Source organism: Anguilla anguilla, chromosome 3 (genome assembly GCF_013347855.1).
Source record: "Anguilla anguilla isolate fAngAng1 chromosome 3, fAngAng1.pri, whole genome shotgun sequence".
NCBI lineage: Eukaryota > Metazoa > Chordata > Actinopteri > Anguilliformes > Anguillidae > Anguilla > Anguilla anguilla.
The window spans coordinates 58,976,332-58,994,426 of record NC_049203.1 but is presented as its reverse complement, the minus strand read 5'-3'; the positions used below and the strand labels follow the sequence as shown (position 1 = coordinate 58,994,426).

The following is an 18,095-nucleotide window of genomic DNA, read 5'->3' as shown; positions in this document are numbered from 1 at the left end:
GGATTAAAAATGTTTTTGTGGAAAGCGAATATGTTTTATGTTCTGAAGCAACTTGCCATATTATCATAATTCAATTACATTAAATGGCATACATTTAACTTTAATAACTGCTCAGTCCCACATAACATAGTGGATTCTTTTTCAACGTAGTGTTTATAAACAATGTTTTGGAAAGACATGCTTGTCTATACTTGAGACCAGAGAAACATGATCATTGTAGAATTAGTATTGTAACGGCCTAGCTCACCCTCCGATACCGTAGGTGGCAGCAACGCGCTTTTTTGGTGATCACTGGCCTTCAAAATTAAACCGAAGAAGTAGAAGAAAATATCACAGTAACCCATTATCATGTGAAATAGCTATTTGAAAATATGGATTTGGTCTTACAAACTTCATGAAGGAAATGGATTCATTTCTTAGCGAATTTGAAGAGGCCAGTAAGACGGTAGGTAGCTGCTTGCTAGGATATGTAGTTGTCAGAGATGAAGATAGCTGGCTGACTAACTTTCAATTCAAAATACGCCGTACTTGTCTCAATGTTGTTGCTACGTGTGGTGCAACATTATTTGATGACAGTTAGCTATGAGCGATCGTAAACATGGAACAAAATATTTTATGTGAAAGTAAAAAATACACCACACCGTTTTACTTTTAAGTGACACTAGGATCGATAAGTTGTAGCATTAGTAAAGAAAACAACAGAGCGTTAATTTACGTTTGTTATTTTCTCCCCCATTTCAGGAGCTGCGCTGGCTGCGAGAGCTATACCAATTTGTAGAAGACAATTTGTGCACTGTGACAGGCCACAATGCTGGTTATTCTGCTGCACAGCTGGCGTTGGCAGTGGTTAGAAGAGTTCAACGGGCAGTGGGCACCAAGACCGCCATGCTGCCCGTCGGCTACAGGTGCAGCAGACAATTTAACTAGTTTAATGCGAATAAGAAATGTTTTAACGGGTAAAAAAGAGCTTATGTTCTTTTGTACATGTTACGTTTTTTACTCATAAGAAGACCGTATAAAGGAGTTCGGAGATGTGCAGTGCACCTCAGCGTTCAGAGTATCTGTGCATAAACCAGTACAACTCTTGCCCCATCAGAATCATGTTCTTTTTTTCTGTGTTACTGAAGGTTAGTCTCCGTTTCGGAACTGGTCACCAGGCAACACACGTTCTGTTGTAGCCATCTCACCTGGACCACCACTGAGTACAGAGAGTGGACCAAAGAAGCAGAGGGAGTGCTGTCCAATTACAAAGCTTTGTCGCCTGCCTACCTTCTCCTGATTGGTTTTCTGATTGATGGCAGTTCAGAGCCAGGTGTAACATGTGATGGAACTTGGAAAGTGATGGATGGAAGTGGGAGTGTAACCTGTGAGGTAACCCACCTTTCTAAACTTAACACACTTTGCCAATTAAATTCTCAGATGCTCAAATACCATCAACATTTTTCAATAGTGGCATGCATCATTCACTGCTCAGGTGCATGCTTTCTTGTGATAGCCGCAATTGGGTAGGTTGAATAGTTGGTATCTTATTAGCTCAGGGAGATGGAGTAAGGTTTCACCATACAATGGGGTTGTACCATACACTCTATAGCTCCTGGAAAGAGACATTAATGTTTGTGACATTAGTTTCCACTAAGAATCTTGCAATATGATCGGTTCTAATAGGTTTTCGGGCAGCATTGAGCTATTTTGTGATTGACCACCTGCCAATTAATTGGGGCTAATGCCCGCTTCCAGTTGACTCTATAAGTCAGAAGAAGCTGGCTGAGCAATGGTTTATAAGTAAAGCACATCCCTGGAAGGTGGGAAGGCTTATCACGCATCAGTATAAGCCTAGTTAGGCTCATAGTACTATAAGGCTGTGAACTTCTTAAGTGAGGCTAATTGTACCAAGATGGCCACAGATTTAGCCTAACTAGAGTTGCGTCAGTATTGTATACATGCATATTATACCATATGTATGCTATGTGTACCCCTTAATATGTGCACCTGTCAATCATGTTGTACCCCTGAATAATGAATTGGTGCTAATTGTTTTTAGTTTTTTTTCTTAGCTCTAAAACTTGCTTTGATGATGCTGATGCTGCGGTGATTGGATGGGGAAATTCCCCACTGTGTCACAATGAGAACATCCACAGGAGTAGGGTGAAAAAATGATTGAGTTTGTTTCTCTCTTTTTGAGCAGGTTCTCAACCCCTCACCTGAGTGGCTTGAGCAGCTGATGCTATTTCCCAGTTGGAACTACATCCCCCAGCATGCTTCAGGTCAGGGACAGGAACCAAAGGGCTACCTCGAGATGAGTGCTTCACCCCTATCTCTCGTCCCCAGTCCTAAAGCCTTTGATCCTGGGGGGTCTCTCTCTAAATTAATGGGGACCGGGGAAGCTGCCAAAGTACTGGGGCTGAGGTGAGTGGGGCCTCATCGAACTAAGTCTTTGTCGTACAGGTAATTTTACATTTTGAAAGGCAAGAAATACCAGGAATATTTCTTGACGATGATAAATTATTTGTGTAAATATCAAATGCAGATGAAACTGTAATTCAATGAGGTGTACCTGAGGAGCATCACCTTTATGGTATAGCATGGTCAATGCACTGTATTTTCTATTTGTGTACAGTAGAACCTACATGTAGTGCGAAATGAAGACATGTACCAAATGTAACAAGTGCCAAACAGCAATAGACTCAACAAGAGGGATGAGAAAATTTACTTGCTAAAAAAATTAATTGTACTGGTTAGCAAACATGGTGTGTGGGCTCATTCTTTTTATTCACCATAATTCTCTAACAATGACAGTGATTTTATTGCCATTATGCCGCAACATATAAATATATATCAATAAAGTGGACCTTTGCATCATGAAAATTGTAATGGCTAAAGTAATTGTGTCAAACAGGAAAAAAACAGGCTCCTTATTCAGACTGATTAGACATTTCAAAGAGAAGAAATAGCCTGTTGGCACATACCTTAGTAGTTAACTATATACTGTATACTGGGGAAGGAAACGCAACTAATTTGTTACAAATTATTTAGAGAGGTGTTCCTTGCTGCTTGTGTTTCATCATCAGGGAAAGGCAAAGAGGCGTTCGTCTCCATGTGTTCGGGCAAATTTGCACAGTGTGCCCCCTGCTGGAAATTGGGGTGAAGTCATTCTTCTGTTTCTGTCTGAAAGAGGGGGACAGCACTGTTCCTGTGCTGGTCATGGTGAGCGTGTCTTCGTGTTTTGGAGTTTTGCTTTCAGAAAGCTGGAAGAGAAAGGATTATGGGAAGGGAAGGAAGGTACTGTTGAATCCATATATTAGGAATCCACATTTTAATCACAAGAAAGCCTAATATGTTTTGATTGTACTGTGAGTGACCTTGACAAATCTTACGAGTGGACAACTACAGAACATAGGTGCTGAAATGACCCAGTATTATCAGAGCAGAATTTCTATTAATACATAAATGAGGTGCCGATTGCATGGTTCTTTGAAGCTCATGGTGTAGGAACAGTTCAGCGTTTTTCTTTAGCTATATCTTTAAATTATACCCAGTTTTATTATGAACAACAAGAGCTTGTTAAGAAAGACTTGACAGTGAAACCGTTAGAGTACTCAACTCAAAATGAATTTTTTTTGTTTTAATCACAAGCTGTTGTACTGTGAATTAACTTGGCATGAATTACGATTAGACTTCTAGAATCAGGGGAGTCAGTTTCAATTTGGCATTTGTCCAACCAAACAAAGACTTAAAAGTAATCCAATCATACAGTTCCCTGTGCGTATGTCTCCTCCTTTCTCATTCCCCCTCTGTTATTTCCCTCCTCCTCTCTACAGGACCCTGGCTGTCTGCGCTGGCGGCAGTGTGTGCACGTGGCCGCGTTTGTCTGCGCGTCGGGTCTGCGTGTCTGCGGGCTGAGGGAGTGGCCGGGGCACAAAGTTCTGTGTGCCACCCCCGAGTCGCGCTTGCAGGTCCTTAAACAGCCCCCGGCCACTCTGCTGACCTGGGAGGAGGCGCTTGGCTCCTCTGGGCATCATGGGAAAACAGGGTTGGAGAGTCAGGGGCGACAGGAAATGGAGACGGACACACAGTCTGAGACGGACACACAGTCTGAGGCGGGCACACAGACTGAGGCGGGCACACAGACTGACAAAGAAAAACAGGCAGAGTTGGACACGCAGACCGATATGCAGACAATTACAACTCTGCCACAGAATTTCCCTGTAGCCAAGACCAAAATTTCCAAAATGATCAGCTATAAGGTGAGAGCCATGGATTTATTGATATGGTTCCCAACCTTGTTCCTGGAGATCAACCAGGTGTCTCTTTCAGCCCTAATTTGGCACACCTGATTCTGCTAATTAGCAGCTCAAAGCTGTTAATGTACTCCAGCTGTTGAATAAGGTGAGCTTTGTCAGGGTTGGAGTGAAAACCTACAGGGTGGTAGATCATCAGGAACATGGTTGGGAATCACTGGTTTATATAGATATTTATAGCTGGCCATTGTGTGTCAGTGGATCAGTGAATTGGAAGCTCATTTTCCCTCTAGGGCGTGGTATCGAAGGTGCTGAACTCAGAGGCGGGGCTCTATGAGATTGACGGGACGGTTGGGCTGTGCCTAGCCTATCAGCCTCTGCAGAGAGGAGGCCATCGCTTGCGGCCAGGGGCAGAAATTGAGGTGAGGGAACTTAATCTTTTTAGGACATAGCAATACATTAGAACTTTTAATCCTTTTAATTTGTCTTTCCATAGCCCTTACAGTAGTTTATGTTCATTTTAGGTTTGACTGTGGTACTAACGTTGAGGTGCTGTCATGTATTTTGTTATAACTATTAAAATTTTGCTCACAAGGTAATAGGGCATATTACTAACACTGAAGAGAGTAATTCATTTGTATTGATATTGGGATTTTGACTAAGGGCCTCCAGTTAAAATTAAGATTTTTTTCTGTGAAATTTAGCTCATAAAAGTAGCAGTTTAATAAAACCTCATCTACTTTTGCATCAGTCTGTATATTAATTAATACACTGGTTGATTGACTTCGTAAAAGGTAGAGTACAAGTCTCTCTTCATATGACCTCCTCTGCTCTTCTGTCTGGGTTACATGCCCTCCCTTTTCCTAGCTCCATGATGTTCATTTCCTGTACCGGCCATCCCCGCACGCCCTTCCCACAATGCTGTGCGCGTGCCTGCGCTCCAGCATACGGGTCATATCCTTCAGCCGACTGGAAACAGAGCTGACTTCCTGCCACCCCAGGGACTCCCCTGCACTCTGCCTCCTGCTGGAAAGGAACCTGGGCGTTTCCCAGTACCTGTGGCTGTGTCACTGTCTGAGCGCGCTCAGAGAGAGGTACGCTCTGCATGCGTTTGTGTGTCTCTTTTATCTGGTCCTTTTTTTTTTGTTTCTTCCGATTTGACAGGCGTGTGCTTTCCTCCAATGATATCACGTCCTTAAATGGGGCGACATAGCTCAGGAGATAAGACCGATTGTCTGGCAGTCGGAGGGTTGCCGGTTCAAACCCCGCCCTGGGCGTGTCGAAGTGTCCTTGAGCAAGACACCTAACCCCTAACCCCTAACTGCTCTGGCGAATGAGAGGCATCAATTGTAAAGCGCTTTGGATAAAAGCGCTATATAAATGCAGTCCATTTACCATTTACCATTTAAATCTGCCCCAGGCTGTGCCCCCGCTGGGTGCGAGAGGGGCGTCTAAGGGCAGTAGCACGAAGGCTGTTGAGCTGTGTGGTGCCGCCGGGGCGGGAAGGCGGGAGACCAAGGGAACTCTACAAAGAGATGCTGGAGGAGCCTCACTGCTGCCCCCTAACAGAGGTAAGGCTAACTGCATCTTATCTAGCATGTTTTAGCAAGGAGAAATGGACTTTCTGGGTGTTTTGATATTATTTGAGTTTTAGTTTACGTTTTCCTTTTGCCCAGAGAGTTCTGGTGTGTGGTGAAGAATAGATTAGCTATCTACATATGTTTCTGCTTTACAATGGCTGGTTTAGAGCATTCAGGGGTTTGTGGTCAAAAGCAAGAATTAAACTGCAGGTAATTCCATAGCACACTGGCCATACAGTGACTCTTTGGTTGTTGTTTGGCTTTTCTCCCTTCTCTCGTTCAGTACTCAGTGGACAGTCCTTCATGCGAGTTGATCTCCATGCGAGATCTGCGGTCCTGGATGGAGGGAGAGTGTTGGGATTCCATGTCCCTGCCGTCCTTACTGCCCGCCTCAGCCCCCCATCTTACCCGTGCTGCACTGAACCCTCTGCTCGCCTGGTCTGTCCACGTCCTGTCTGCTGGGACCCTGCCCAAACCCAAGGTTGGTGCATTTGTGTAGCTGTATGAATACACTTTAAACCAGGGGTGAAAAGGGCCTATCAAGAAGGTGGTGCATTGAAATTTTGCATGTGTCAGACTATGTCTATTAGCACTGATCATGTTCAAGATAAGTAATCTCAGGAACAGCTCAAAAACCTAAGACAAGATTTTCTGGAGGTGTTGATGACATTATAACCTAACTGGTGAAAATTTGATCCATTTTGAAATAAAAATATTTTCACAGATAAGCTTTCAATATTGAAATCACTCATAACTCTGTTACCTTTAATTTTGACGTGTACTATGTTTGTCTTCGACTTGCCATATCTACATTGCTATAGGTCATAGAGAAGTGATTTCTTACATAATTTTATCAGTCTCATCACCCTCTAACCCCCTCTCTCTCTCTCTCCCCCTCTCTCTCCAGGTGCTGGTAGGTGTGTTGCGGGTGAGTGGGCGAGGGCCATGTATACAGTTGGAGGACCAGACGGGGGTGATGGACTGTGTAGTCGTGGAAAAGAGAGATGGCCAATCCTACTGTGCTGCCTACAACACTGCCTGGTTAGGTAGCACATGATCCTGAATTGCCTACACATCTTACACATTCACAGACACAAACATGGGTGCTCACACACACATACACATGCATACGCGCTCGGTCACACATACTGACATTAACATACGCACGCACCCACTCATACACACATCCACACCTCTCTCTGTTTTGTGCTGTCTAACGTTTGGAATATTGCTGTGCTCAGATTGTTTAGTGTGCGTTCAGCGCTACGCTCTGGTAATGGAACGATTTCTGACGGCCGACTTCCCTGCCTGGACGCACCTGGACCAAGAGCGCTACATCACACACAGACACTCCAGGTACCGCACACACACTCACACATGCATTTCACACACTCTCCAAATATTACACAGCCTCATTACATTACATTACATTACAGGCATTTGGCAGACACTCTTATCCAGAGCGACGTACAACAAAGAGTATAACCATAACCAGGAACAAGTATGACGAATCCCCTAGAGAGAAGTACCGGTCCAAGTGCAGGGAACAACCGCATAGTTCAACTTGGACCCTGAAGGTTAAACTGATTAACACTAACAACGAGAACGGCAACAACGCAGTCTATGGAAAAAATACAAGCAGCAGTTAAGACAGTTAATGCACCTAAGTCACCTACGAAACAGCTGCCTAGTTACAACCCTAAGCTTACAGTCATTTACAGGGGGGTAGGGAGGGATGGGGAGAGGTGCAGCCTGAAGAGGTGAGTCTTCAGTCGTCGTTTGAAATGGGTCAGTGTCTCAGCTGTTCTGACCTCCACAGGGAGGTCATTCCACCATCGTGGGGCCAGAACAGACAGGAGACGTGTTGTGGAAGTGCAGGTGCGAAGAGGGGGAGGTGCTAGGTGTCCTGAGGTAGCAGAACGGAGGGATCTGGCTGGCATGTAGGGTTTGTAGGCCTCAGACACAACAAGAACAACACAGCTTGGTATATGAAGCTGTTTTGCGTCTTTCACATTAAGAGGTCAGCTCTTGGAGATCACACTCTAAACATACTCTTTCTCTGGTACATACATCATCTTGAAATCCATATTAAATATTGCAGTGGGATGCATCCAGTTGAACAGACTTCCTGAATGAGTGTGTCCTCTTTCTTCCTCTCAGGCTGTACATTCAGCTGTGTCTGGATGACCTTACAATTCTCAGGCCATCTGTCGCCATGGCGAAGTTCCTCAGCTCCTCAAATCCAGAGAAGGGCAGGGAAGGGGAGCAGCAGAGGGATGAGTGCGCTCCCCATTCAAGCGCAGACCAGCCTGGTGGGTCCCAGGGAAGTGAGCGGTCCAGTCATCTCAGAAAGGAAAGAGAGGTGGAAGAAGGAGATCGGCCAGGGCGGACTGACGATAGAAGCCACAAACAGGCCACAGAGGAGCCTGTCCTCTCTGCTGTAACAGGAAACCGCTCCAAACTCAGCGTGGATCAGACGAACAGGAGAACCAGGCCAGGAGAGGAAAGGACAGCAAAACATGCCAAAAGAGCAAGAAAAGATGACAAAGATGACAACCTAAAGTCAAAAACCCGAACTGTAGAGGATAAACAAGAAAATACAGGGAGTGGGGAGAGGGGTATGTACAAGCCACCCCTGACTGACCCCGCCTGTTCATTGACCTCTGGCTGGTTGAAGGTCGCGCCCCCTGTTCCCTGTGTGTCCGTTGTCTTCTGTGTGGAGTCCAAAGAAGGACTGGCCTTTCGCAACGTTCAGGCTTCAGAAGGAGACCCCAGACTCTCTCTGTGTTTTGGGGTATCTGCTGTGTTGCTTGGTGGGGTGCAGAAGTGGAGGCAGGACCCCAAAAACTGTCCCGTGGAACAGAGAGAAACTACACTAAGGGAAGCCCAGAATGATAGGGTAAGCTGTTGCCTTAGTTGGCCAGCAGGTGTCACACTTTTCAAGGGCATCCAGGCTTATTTAAATGTTGTGAATGTACCTTTGTTTTTGTTTTTTTCTTTAATGTCTTATGGAAGATCAAATGTGAAGTGAAGTCCCAAGAAAGAAATATAGCTGTTTAAAACCTAAAAACGATGGAAAGCGTGTTGTGGAACTTCACTTTAGGCACATGGATAATGATGATGTTGATTGGTAACTGACTGATATGTCTGGTGAAGCACTAAGCGTTAGGTGTAAGTGTCCTTTAAAAAATATGACCTGTCAGCATTGAACAGCTGGGCAGCAGACATTACATGCCACCAGGACGTATGTTCATTTTTGTTCTGTCAGTCCTCCAGCTTCTCTTCCATCTCAGATGTGCCTGCGCTCTGTCTCTCTCTCCGTCTCTCAGGTGGAGCTCCAGTTCGTGGGTGACTGTGTGCGCTGGTACCCCTTGCTGCAGCTTGGCTGTGTTTACAGGATAGTGGCCCCCCACACTGAGGTCAGTGCCCCCTGCGTAGAAAAGCACCCCCCCACCCCCCCCAACTAACGGACCTTTAGATAAGCCACGGCCCTCATGCTGTTTTGTATTGTAGTTCACTACAGAAGAGCTGGTTTGAGACTCCGCCCTTACACAAGCATCAGTGTTTAGTGCTGATTCTGGTACATAGGCAAGTGAAACTGTTCATTTGAAACCGTCTCCTGAAATGACTCTGCTTGTTAGTGAGGCGTCATATATTCTTCTGCAACAGTCAATTAGACAAGCTGTCAGCCATGGGAAAAAAAGAGTAAAATATGCTCATTAAATTATTGAAAGCTGCTATTTGAAGTTAGATAAATGCAAATGAAGCGGCACTGTTGGTTAAGCTAGCTACCCCGCTACAGTGATGGCTGCAAGCTTTTGTTGAGCTGACTGCTTCACTGACAACAGCCATTAACTGACAACTACACGGATTCCCTGCATGCCCCAGCCAATAGTCAGATTTACCAAGCTAAAGCTGTGGCATGCTTTTACCATGGTGTTTCTCTCCCCTGGGAATCGACTCTCAGCTTTTCCGCAGAATTATGGGAAACAGGGAAACCACTCCAGAGGAATTTTGTGTAGGTGTGTGTGTGCTCAACGGTGCACCTGAGCGTTGTAACATGTAGGTCACGAGAGGCTGGCCGCGGTCTCGTACGAGGGCTCAGTACGTGTGTTTGTTTCTGGTCTGTTGGCTGATAAGGCTCTGTGTCATACTGACCTCTCCTTCCTCTCCTGTGCCAGGACCCTGGGGTTCTCCGTGTCTGCAGTGTGCCAGCGCAGGGCGGTGCCCAGCTCCAAAGCGTGCCCACCGTTCTGGTACAGACCCGCTGGCACCTCCACACCCTGCCCCTCCAACAGGTCAGCGGCATATCTCTGCATTCCATCACAATTCACGTCGCTTCTGAGCAGATATCCATTGTCATTATTATATTCATTACTCTTAGTATATCTACATACTATTATTCTGCATCCGGGCAGATATCCATTGTCATTATTATATTCATTACTCTGAATAAATCTACATATTCCTGTTCTGTATATGTGTAGATATCCATTTACTCTATTATTATATTGATAACCCTTGGCAAATCTACATATTGTCATTCTGTAGTTTATATCCTCAGGTATTAGACTGAAGGAATTGCACCTTGCGCATAGGCACGGCAGACTGGTAGAGTGGGGTTAATGGACTCTTACAGGGTTTACAGAGTCATGGGGTTTAGGGTCTATAACGTATCAAGATTTCTGCAGCAACTGTTTATATTGGCAGTATGACCTAATAAAAAGCTTAGGTGTGGTGTGTGGATGTAAGGCATAGCATACCTTTAGACTCCGTGCTGCCAGTGCCCTCTGTATGCGTGTGAGCATGCCGCATGTGCGTGTTTGTAAAAAATGATAAAAGTGCCACAGACGCACTGCTCTCAGTGCTTGCCCTTAATAACCCGGTCTGAAGGACGGAAAAACAAGTGGCAGAAATGCAGAATCAGGGCCGACGGTTACGAAACGCCAGGTTTTCAAACACCGATGGCCCCCAGAGGAACGGTTACAGGCGGAGCACGGTTTGAGGGCGCTGTGTGTTTTTGCAGGGAAACGGGCGTGTGCATCAGAAGGTCACGTCTGTCTCGGAGGTCCTATGCTGCAGGTAAATGCGCTCCACCATTTGTAGATGCCGCCGGTAGTAGTGGGGGGGGGGGTTCTGTAGATTTTCTGAGCCAAAAAACGCGTGTCTTCGAGTTTGAATGAACGATGACGGGTTTGTATGTTAGAATCTGGTTTGGGGGTGACACCCAACAGCCCTTCTCAGCTTTTAGAAGTCTGACACACTGCGATCCTTTCATGTGGCTGGATTAAGACACAGAGGATGGCTGTCGGCCCAAATTTCCTTTTTTTAAATCTTTTTTTCTGGTAAAGACTCTGTGTTGGTTCCTCTGTAAACAGTTTTTCTTTCTTCTTTCTGCAAGTCATTGTCATGCCATTATATAGGACCCATATACTATTTTCCAAGACTAAATGTGAATATACTGAAATATTTTTCAGCTCAAGTGCACTCTTATCTCAGACCTTTTTGTGAGTAATTTTTCTTACTGGCCTCGCTCCCTTAATCTAACAGTTTTTGTCATTTAAAAAATGATTAGTCCTTTAGTTTCAGCCAAATTATCACAACAGTAATCAGTCATTACAATTGTTGGCTACTGTAGGTAAATGCTACGAGACCATATCTCTAGCTCTGACCCTATCAATAGTGCTAGGAAATGCTGTTTTAAGCAGTCGTGTGTGATAACTGAAGTCTTGTTTTGTTCACCCCAGCACTACCTCTTCCTTGGTATCCTTTGAAGGAGTGATTTGTCAAAGAATACCGCTGCTGGAGGAGAAAGGGAAGACCCTTTCTGTTCAATCAGAGCTCAGGGAAAAGGGTAAGAAATTAATTCTGAAATATTTAAAAGCCAAATTCCCTTCTTAAATTGTGGATTCTTAAATGATGGAATTACTGTCAAAGAATGTTGAGTGTAAATGTACGTTTCAGTGTTTTCAAAAAATATTTTAATTCCTTCACCAATTATGTTTTGTTTTTGTCGAGAACTTTTATTAGCCCTTGCATATGTATTTCTTCATAACATTTTGTTATGTGTTCCTTCTTTCCTTGTTTATGTTTTTCACTTGTGTCCCTGTAGTTGTCCCCCCTTCTGACTCAATGTTTCCTAGGTGGGTTCTGTGAGGGACGCATCTCCCGCACATGAATGTGGAGTCACTCTGCTTTGTGTGTGAACAGGTGTGGATGTGGAGCAGACTCTGAATGTCAGGCTGACAGTGCAGGATGTCCTGTCTCCTGGCCAGAGTATGCAGGTATACACTGACCTCTCCCAGAGACCGTTCACCCCGGGCCTCGTACCTGGGGCCACAGTGCTCTTCCAGACCTTCCAGCGCAAGGTTTCCCGGTGAGTGCCATCAGCATTGTATGAACATCTGTACTGATTCTTTGGTCATTTTTGACTGGTTGAGTGAGTGCCATTAAAATAATTTTTAAAGACTACAAGTATTGTGCAGCTAAAAAAAACAGTCAAATCAACATTTTGTTCATATCCAGTAGCAACCCCACCACATAGCAGTGTTTGTATTGTAGTCTGTACAATGTTTAGTACGGACTGGTTTGTAAATAAACTGCTAGGTATATGTGCTGAAAATGTCCTTACTGCGTAAAGTGTTAATGCAATTATGTGGCCAGTGATGCTGCATGTGCTAACCTGCTGAAGGTGACGTCATAGTCTCATGAAGTCATTGCACTTATTATGGTATTACGGTATTCCAGTGTCAAACTATTCTCTGTCTTATTCAGTGCATGTATTGCAGAGGTGCAGGGGCCTTTCACCAAAAATATTAGAAGTTAGAAGTTTGTCACTGGAGCTTCTAGCTGCAATGACCCTTGTCATTTCAGATGGTCTTCTTGCCAAATAGACATTTTTGGCCCATAAATTAAGAATTTAAAACATTTGCATTGATTAACTTATCCCAGCTCTAACTGTATTTCCTTGTGTTTTCAGGATCGGCTGTGTGTATTGCCGCTCTGTCCCCCTGAGTTGTGTGACGGTTACTGCACTGGCACAGGCTGGGTGATTCATTTTCCATCATGTTTTTTGCCTCTTTGACAGTCAAATGAGGTTTTATGAGCCAGTGAACCTGACAGTTACACTTCTGTACTAGTAATTTAAGATTTTATTCTCTCATCATTTTCCTTTCATGCAGTCTATATTGTTTTTTTATTTCCGTGCCTTAAATCCTGACAGCTACATCCATCTTTTGGCAATACAGCATTTATTTATGTCCCCCTTCTGTATTTTCATTTTTCAAGCTCAGCGGAACTCAGGACTCCACCTCCCATCATGCACCTGGGCGAGTGGGCATTGAAGGGGGCGCAGCACTGCGGCCTGGCTCGGGTGCGGGCTCACGTGGCGTGCGTGCTGTACCTGCAGCTGCAATGGGTCTGCTCTCTGTGCTCCAGTGTCTTCAAACAGGTACTCTCCAGCTCCTGGAAAAGAGCCCTGGGTAGATCCTGTGTAATACACTGAGTTTGTCATGGCTGAAACCGGGCAGGTGACGAAGGGAACCTATGACATTATCCGCATCTTATATAACACAAATATTATTGGTGGTGCGTCAGCAGTGTGGAAAACAGCAAGATTAGGTGTCATGTGAATCGGGGGAGTCACGTGTTCGCCCTCCTCCTGACGCCAGCAGGAAGTGTTGCAGCAGGAGATCAACAAGATCCGTTGTGTTCGGGGTTGGGAAACCCGGGGATAGAATCAGGGATAAAATACAAATTAAGATAATAACTGGAAACGGTGCGTGACCCGTCTAAAACCGCCAGCATTTCTGAAGCCACTGTGGTTTTATCGTGATGACCGTCAGACTTCCAGAAGTGTAATCAGGCCTTCGCAGAGTCAAAAGGCAGGGTGTGGAACTAGAAAGCCTGAAAAAAAAGATACAGCCTAAATTTTGTGAACCAGGAGTAATAGAGGTCAGACCAGGACAATGAAAAAAACTGCCGACAAAGTACTCGCATTTTCCTACACATTTCAAACTTCCCTTTCACTTCCAGTTTACATCATCTGCTTAATCAGCAGGATTGACATGATTCTTGGTGAATTTGACCTTGTTTTGAATGTTTTTGAACGTCTTATTTTTTCTTATAACAGGACACCTGCACTCGAAACTACCCACCATGCACTTCAACCACTGGAGTCTTCCAAGCAGATGCAAAGTGAGTGCATAGAATCTTTTCCTGGTGTGTTGGTGATTTGCAGCACATATGGCATTGTCTGTGTTGTAATGCTGTAGTGTGGAATTTTGGCTAGTTGGTGAGGTCATGTATGTGTGTGTGTGTGTGTGTGTGTGTGTCTGTGTGTGTGTGTTTTAATGTTACAGTGCATAATTTAGTTGGTGAGGTGATAGGTGGTAATGTGTGTGTGTGTGTGCGCCTGTGTGCGAGAGAGAGAGAGAGATAAATGAGAGCATCTCTGCTGTATGTGGATATATCTCAGTGAATAACTGAATCTGTTCTCTGTGTTGTGTTTACGTGTATGTGTGTGTGTACTCTACAGGGCAGTGGTGGAGGATGGTACTGCAGAGGCCCAAGTGTGGTTCTCCTCTCAGGCGGTCTCACATCTGCTGGCAATGAGCACGACAGAATGGGAAGGACTACAGCGGCTGGTCAGGGTCAGAGGTCACCTGAGAGTGCACCACCAAGGGAGGAGCGTGGTGAGAGCCAAAGGAGGCATTCATCTTCAAAAAAAATCAACCAAGCTGCTCTAACTGTGATAAATCATTCTCAGACAACTAGATGATGTTCAAAGATGAATATAAATTAATAAGAAGAGGGGTGGTGAATTTCAGCATTGCCCATTCAGTCTGTGCTCTGTTCATTTTGATGGCTGAGAAGAGCCCGGGAGACATGCTGAATCAGTGACTTGTTGGTAGATTCCTGTGCCTTTGCAGGCCTCAGGCATAGGAAAGCTAACTGCATTAAGCCAGAGTGAAGGATAGGGGGAGATAGTGAGCTGTTTACAGGCAAGCCCTGTTGTGTATGACATCACTGAGGGACTGACAAATGAAGTCTGGTCTGAAGGGTATTCAAAAAACAAAATTGTACTACAAACCTCAGCAGGACGTTAATGCATATTAAATTATTGCAGGTTACTTGGAAGCGTTGTATGTGTTAAAATATGGCACTTGAGAATTTGAAACATTTGATTAGAATCATACTTACATTATTGTAGCATTATATTTTTAAGGATCTACTCTCATTTCGGGGCTCTGTTCCATAGTTTCAGTTAATAACCAATAATAAAATAAGCAGGGACAGGGATCTTCTGAGAGCATACACATTTTTTTTTCTTTAGCCTTTATGGAAGCTGCTTGGTTTTATTCTGACTTCATTATTTGAAAGAGCCCTGGAAGAGAAGTCCTACCTGATCAGGGTGAATGACAACCAAGCTGTGTTGATATTGACCAAATTAAACCAGACAACTGCCTTGAAAATTAAACCAGTCCCAGCTAACACCTAGGTCAGAGCTCTTTTCTTTTCAAGGAGCACTGACCTAGGCGTTAGCTGGGACTGATTATTATACCAGCACACTGCAGGGAGGTAGTCATGTAGAATCTCATTTAGTGTCAAGTCTTACAATGGCTAACTGTTGCTAGCTAGCCTGCTCATTATTATGTTCCCTTCCCAGCCTGTTAGCCAGCTGTCCGCGGTATACAGTAGATGACCTGCAGTTAGGGTTTGCACATTGTTTGCACGTTGTGATGATTGTGATTTTATGCTGGGGAAAAAATGAAAAATAATACCGAATCTCTTTTAAATGACCTAGATACCTTGCTGGTAATATTGTAGGCACCACAACTTGGCACCAGTCCGACACTTCCGCTTCAAAGTCTTGTTTAGCCAAGTCCATTGTCAATAGTGTACTCTGTACTCTGAACTGGCATGAAAATACAGAGAACATTTTTTTTTTGTATATTTAAGGAAATATAGTCAGAAATAGCTCAAGGCAACAAGGAACAGCAGCACTGGTGCTAAGGCACCTTTTGACTGACCTTTAAAACACAGACTGCATGAGCTCTAGTTCTGTCCAGCCATCATACACAGGCCTGGCCGGCAGCCCCACAGGGCAGTACAGTCGGCTCTACCGTCACCGGGGGTAACATATGACTCTTCCTGATTGGGCGCCCACCAGTCCGTCTGTGCATGTGAAATATCTTCCTCTGACTCGGCATTGCCTGGCTCAGAGGAGAGCGCACGCTTTCCTGAGCCGTCCCCAGTGTACGACGGCATTTGCGACAAACGTCGCGGCAGGAGCGTGATTGGGCTTTCCTAACTGGGGGAAAAAAGGGTGGGGCGGGGCGGGGCGGGGCGGGCGGGGCTTTTGGTGAGATGTTGTCCTGTTATGCCTGAAAGGTGTTTCGGGTTTAAGGAGTGACTCTTGGGCCGGGGTGTATTGCAGGGGTCTGACGTGGCCTCGGAGGACCCCCTGCTGCAGTACCTGTCCTACCTGTGCGTCTGCGCAGCCGTCTGCCGCTCCATCACGCTCACCTGTGAACTGCGATCGCGGTCGCAGGGCGGCGCTGCGCACGGACACGGTCAGCCATTTAAAAAGTTTCTATATTTCAAAATATTTTTCCCAAATCTGTATATAGTCTGTCTGTATGTTGCATATCAAGTCTTGCCTGGTACCCATACGGTATTTTCAAGGACCCCCTGGGGACCCCTTTCGTTTCAGCAACAGTTGAACTGCTAGGTCATTTTATTGCTGTGAACAGCATCATTTGAATTGTTATATTTCCTGGTTTTATTTTGTTTAAGAAAACTTCAAAGTACTCTTGTCATTAGTTAAAGCATAGCATGTTTAAGTCATTTCACTGGAGGTTTAATGGGAAATTAAAACTGGGCCATAATAATTGTACATTTAAGCGATGTTTTATTGAAAAAGCGAACGCCCTATTCGTCATAGCCCCTCACAGGGGCTCATTCAGAAGGATCCTTCCCTGTCACCCACAATGTTTTTCTTCCAGAGAACACCCAGCTGAAGAGGTTCACCCGTGGGGACCGAGAGTTCATCACCAGGATCCCAGCCCCCCTGCAGCTCCAGTGCACTGAGCTGAGAGAGTGGGAGAGCTCCATGTGACAGAGAGAGGGAGAAAGGGAGATGGGGAATAGGGATAAAACAAGAGAAGATAAGCAGGAGAAAGGAAGGGAGACTACAGAACTGGAGGGGGAAGACAGAATTAAAGAATGAATTTGTGTGTATCATGGGACAGACGTTTCAAGGTGACATCCGTTCTTACCGGCTGAAATGGTGTGGATTTCCTGATGATTTGGATTTCCTGATGATTTGGCAGCACAGAGTGAGAAGGGAAAGACACCCAAGAATAATGCTTCATAACAATGTGTGCTGTAATAACTGTAGAAGTGCTCTAAAAGTGTGCCATATTGTTTACACTTTTTTAATGTAAAAAATTAGTTTTGTATTAAACCATTAAACTCTTTTCTTGATTGGTGCAAGTGTGTGTGTTCCATTCATAATCTATCCGCCTGCATACTGATGCTAGTTTGTATTATCAGTGGGAACGCATAATAATTATAAATTATATGTAGTGATAATGAAGAGAAAAGATTCATTTCAAATAAATTCAAAAATAATAACTCATTAGAATTGTTACAGTTATGCCAAGTCAAATTAAAGCAGACATATAAACAAAGACTATTCTGTGAGAGCAAAGCAGTCACATGGCACCAACAGTTTTTATTTTGTAGCTATTATTGTAATTTATTGCAAATGTCAGGTCCTGTTGAAGAGTACTTGGCTATGGTCTTCAACTGGTCAATATTCAGGCAAGTCCTGGAGATTGTATCCCAAATGTTTTTGTCCTTTTTTTTAAATCAAGAAGCTATTATTATGTTTTTATATTTGATCATATCTTTTCATATTACTTTGTTTCTGATGTTATACAACTGTAGCTTAGTTTGATCACTTATCTTCTCACTACGACTACCAATTAGCTAGTAGTTAAAATTAACAATAGTGTCCAAATTACTATGAGGTCCCAATAGCATCATGCCATGAGTGTATAGTTTTGTATTTGCGCTAAATTTGAAGGAAATACACATTTAATGAGGTCATGATTATATAATGTAATGTATGCATGCATTGTTTCCATGCCTCAAAGCATTATAAACATGATCATTTGTCTTCTTCCTGCAGTTAATATTCCACGTCTTTACAAGAGCACAATGTAGGAGTTTATATTTAGAGTAGATCACAATGAGCATGGATTTGGTTTTG

General features: G+C 44.3%; 1 protein-coding gene across 3 annotated transcripts; it reads left to right on the top strand.

Annotated features, from left to right (window-relative positions):
* The first annotated feature begins 305 nt into the window (after positions 1-305).
* Positions 306-17,311, top strand: ctc1 (CTS telomere maintenance complex component 1). 3 transcript variants are annotated; one of them, XM_035411615.1, is made up of 24 exons: positions 306-445; positions 742-905; positions 1,128-1,371; positions 2,186-2,406; positions 3,069-3,204; positions 3,819-4,244; positions 4,532-4,660; positions 5,106-5,332; positions 5,659-5,809; positions 6,102-6,299; positions 6,726-6,864; positions 7,060-7,174; positions 7,979-8,717; positions 9,148-9,237; positions 10,000-10,116; positions 10,845-10,900; positions 11,566-11,672; positions 12,029-12,194; positions 12,798-12,866; positions 13,106-13,268; positions 13,950-14,014; positions 14,355-14,511; positions 16,257-16,392; positions 16,825-17,311. In XM_035411615.1, the coding sequence occupies exons 1-24, from the start codon at positions 395-397 to the stop codon at positions 16,935-16,937; spliced, it is 4,179 nt and encodes a 1,392-aa protein (XP_035267506.1). In that variant the 5' UTR covers positions 306-394; the 3' UTR covers positions 16,938-17,311. The 3 variants fall into 3 exon arrangements, with proteins under 3 accessions (XP_035267506.1, XP_035267507.1, XP_035267508.1); XM_035411616.1 differs by lacking the exons at positions 12,798-12,866; positions 13,106-13,268; positions 13,950-14,014; ... (1 more) ...; positions 16,257-16,392; positions 16,825-17,311 and having other exon boundaries at positions 11,931-12,065; XM_035411617.1 differs by lacking the exons at positions 12,798-12,866; positions 13,106-13,268; positions 13,950-14,014; ... (1 more) ...; positions 16,257-16,392; positions 16,825-17,311 and having other exon boundaries at positions 11,962-12,060.
* The last annotated feature ends 784 nt before the right edge of the window (positions 17,312-18,095 follow it).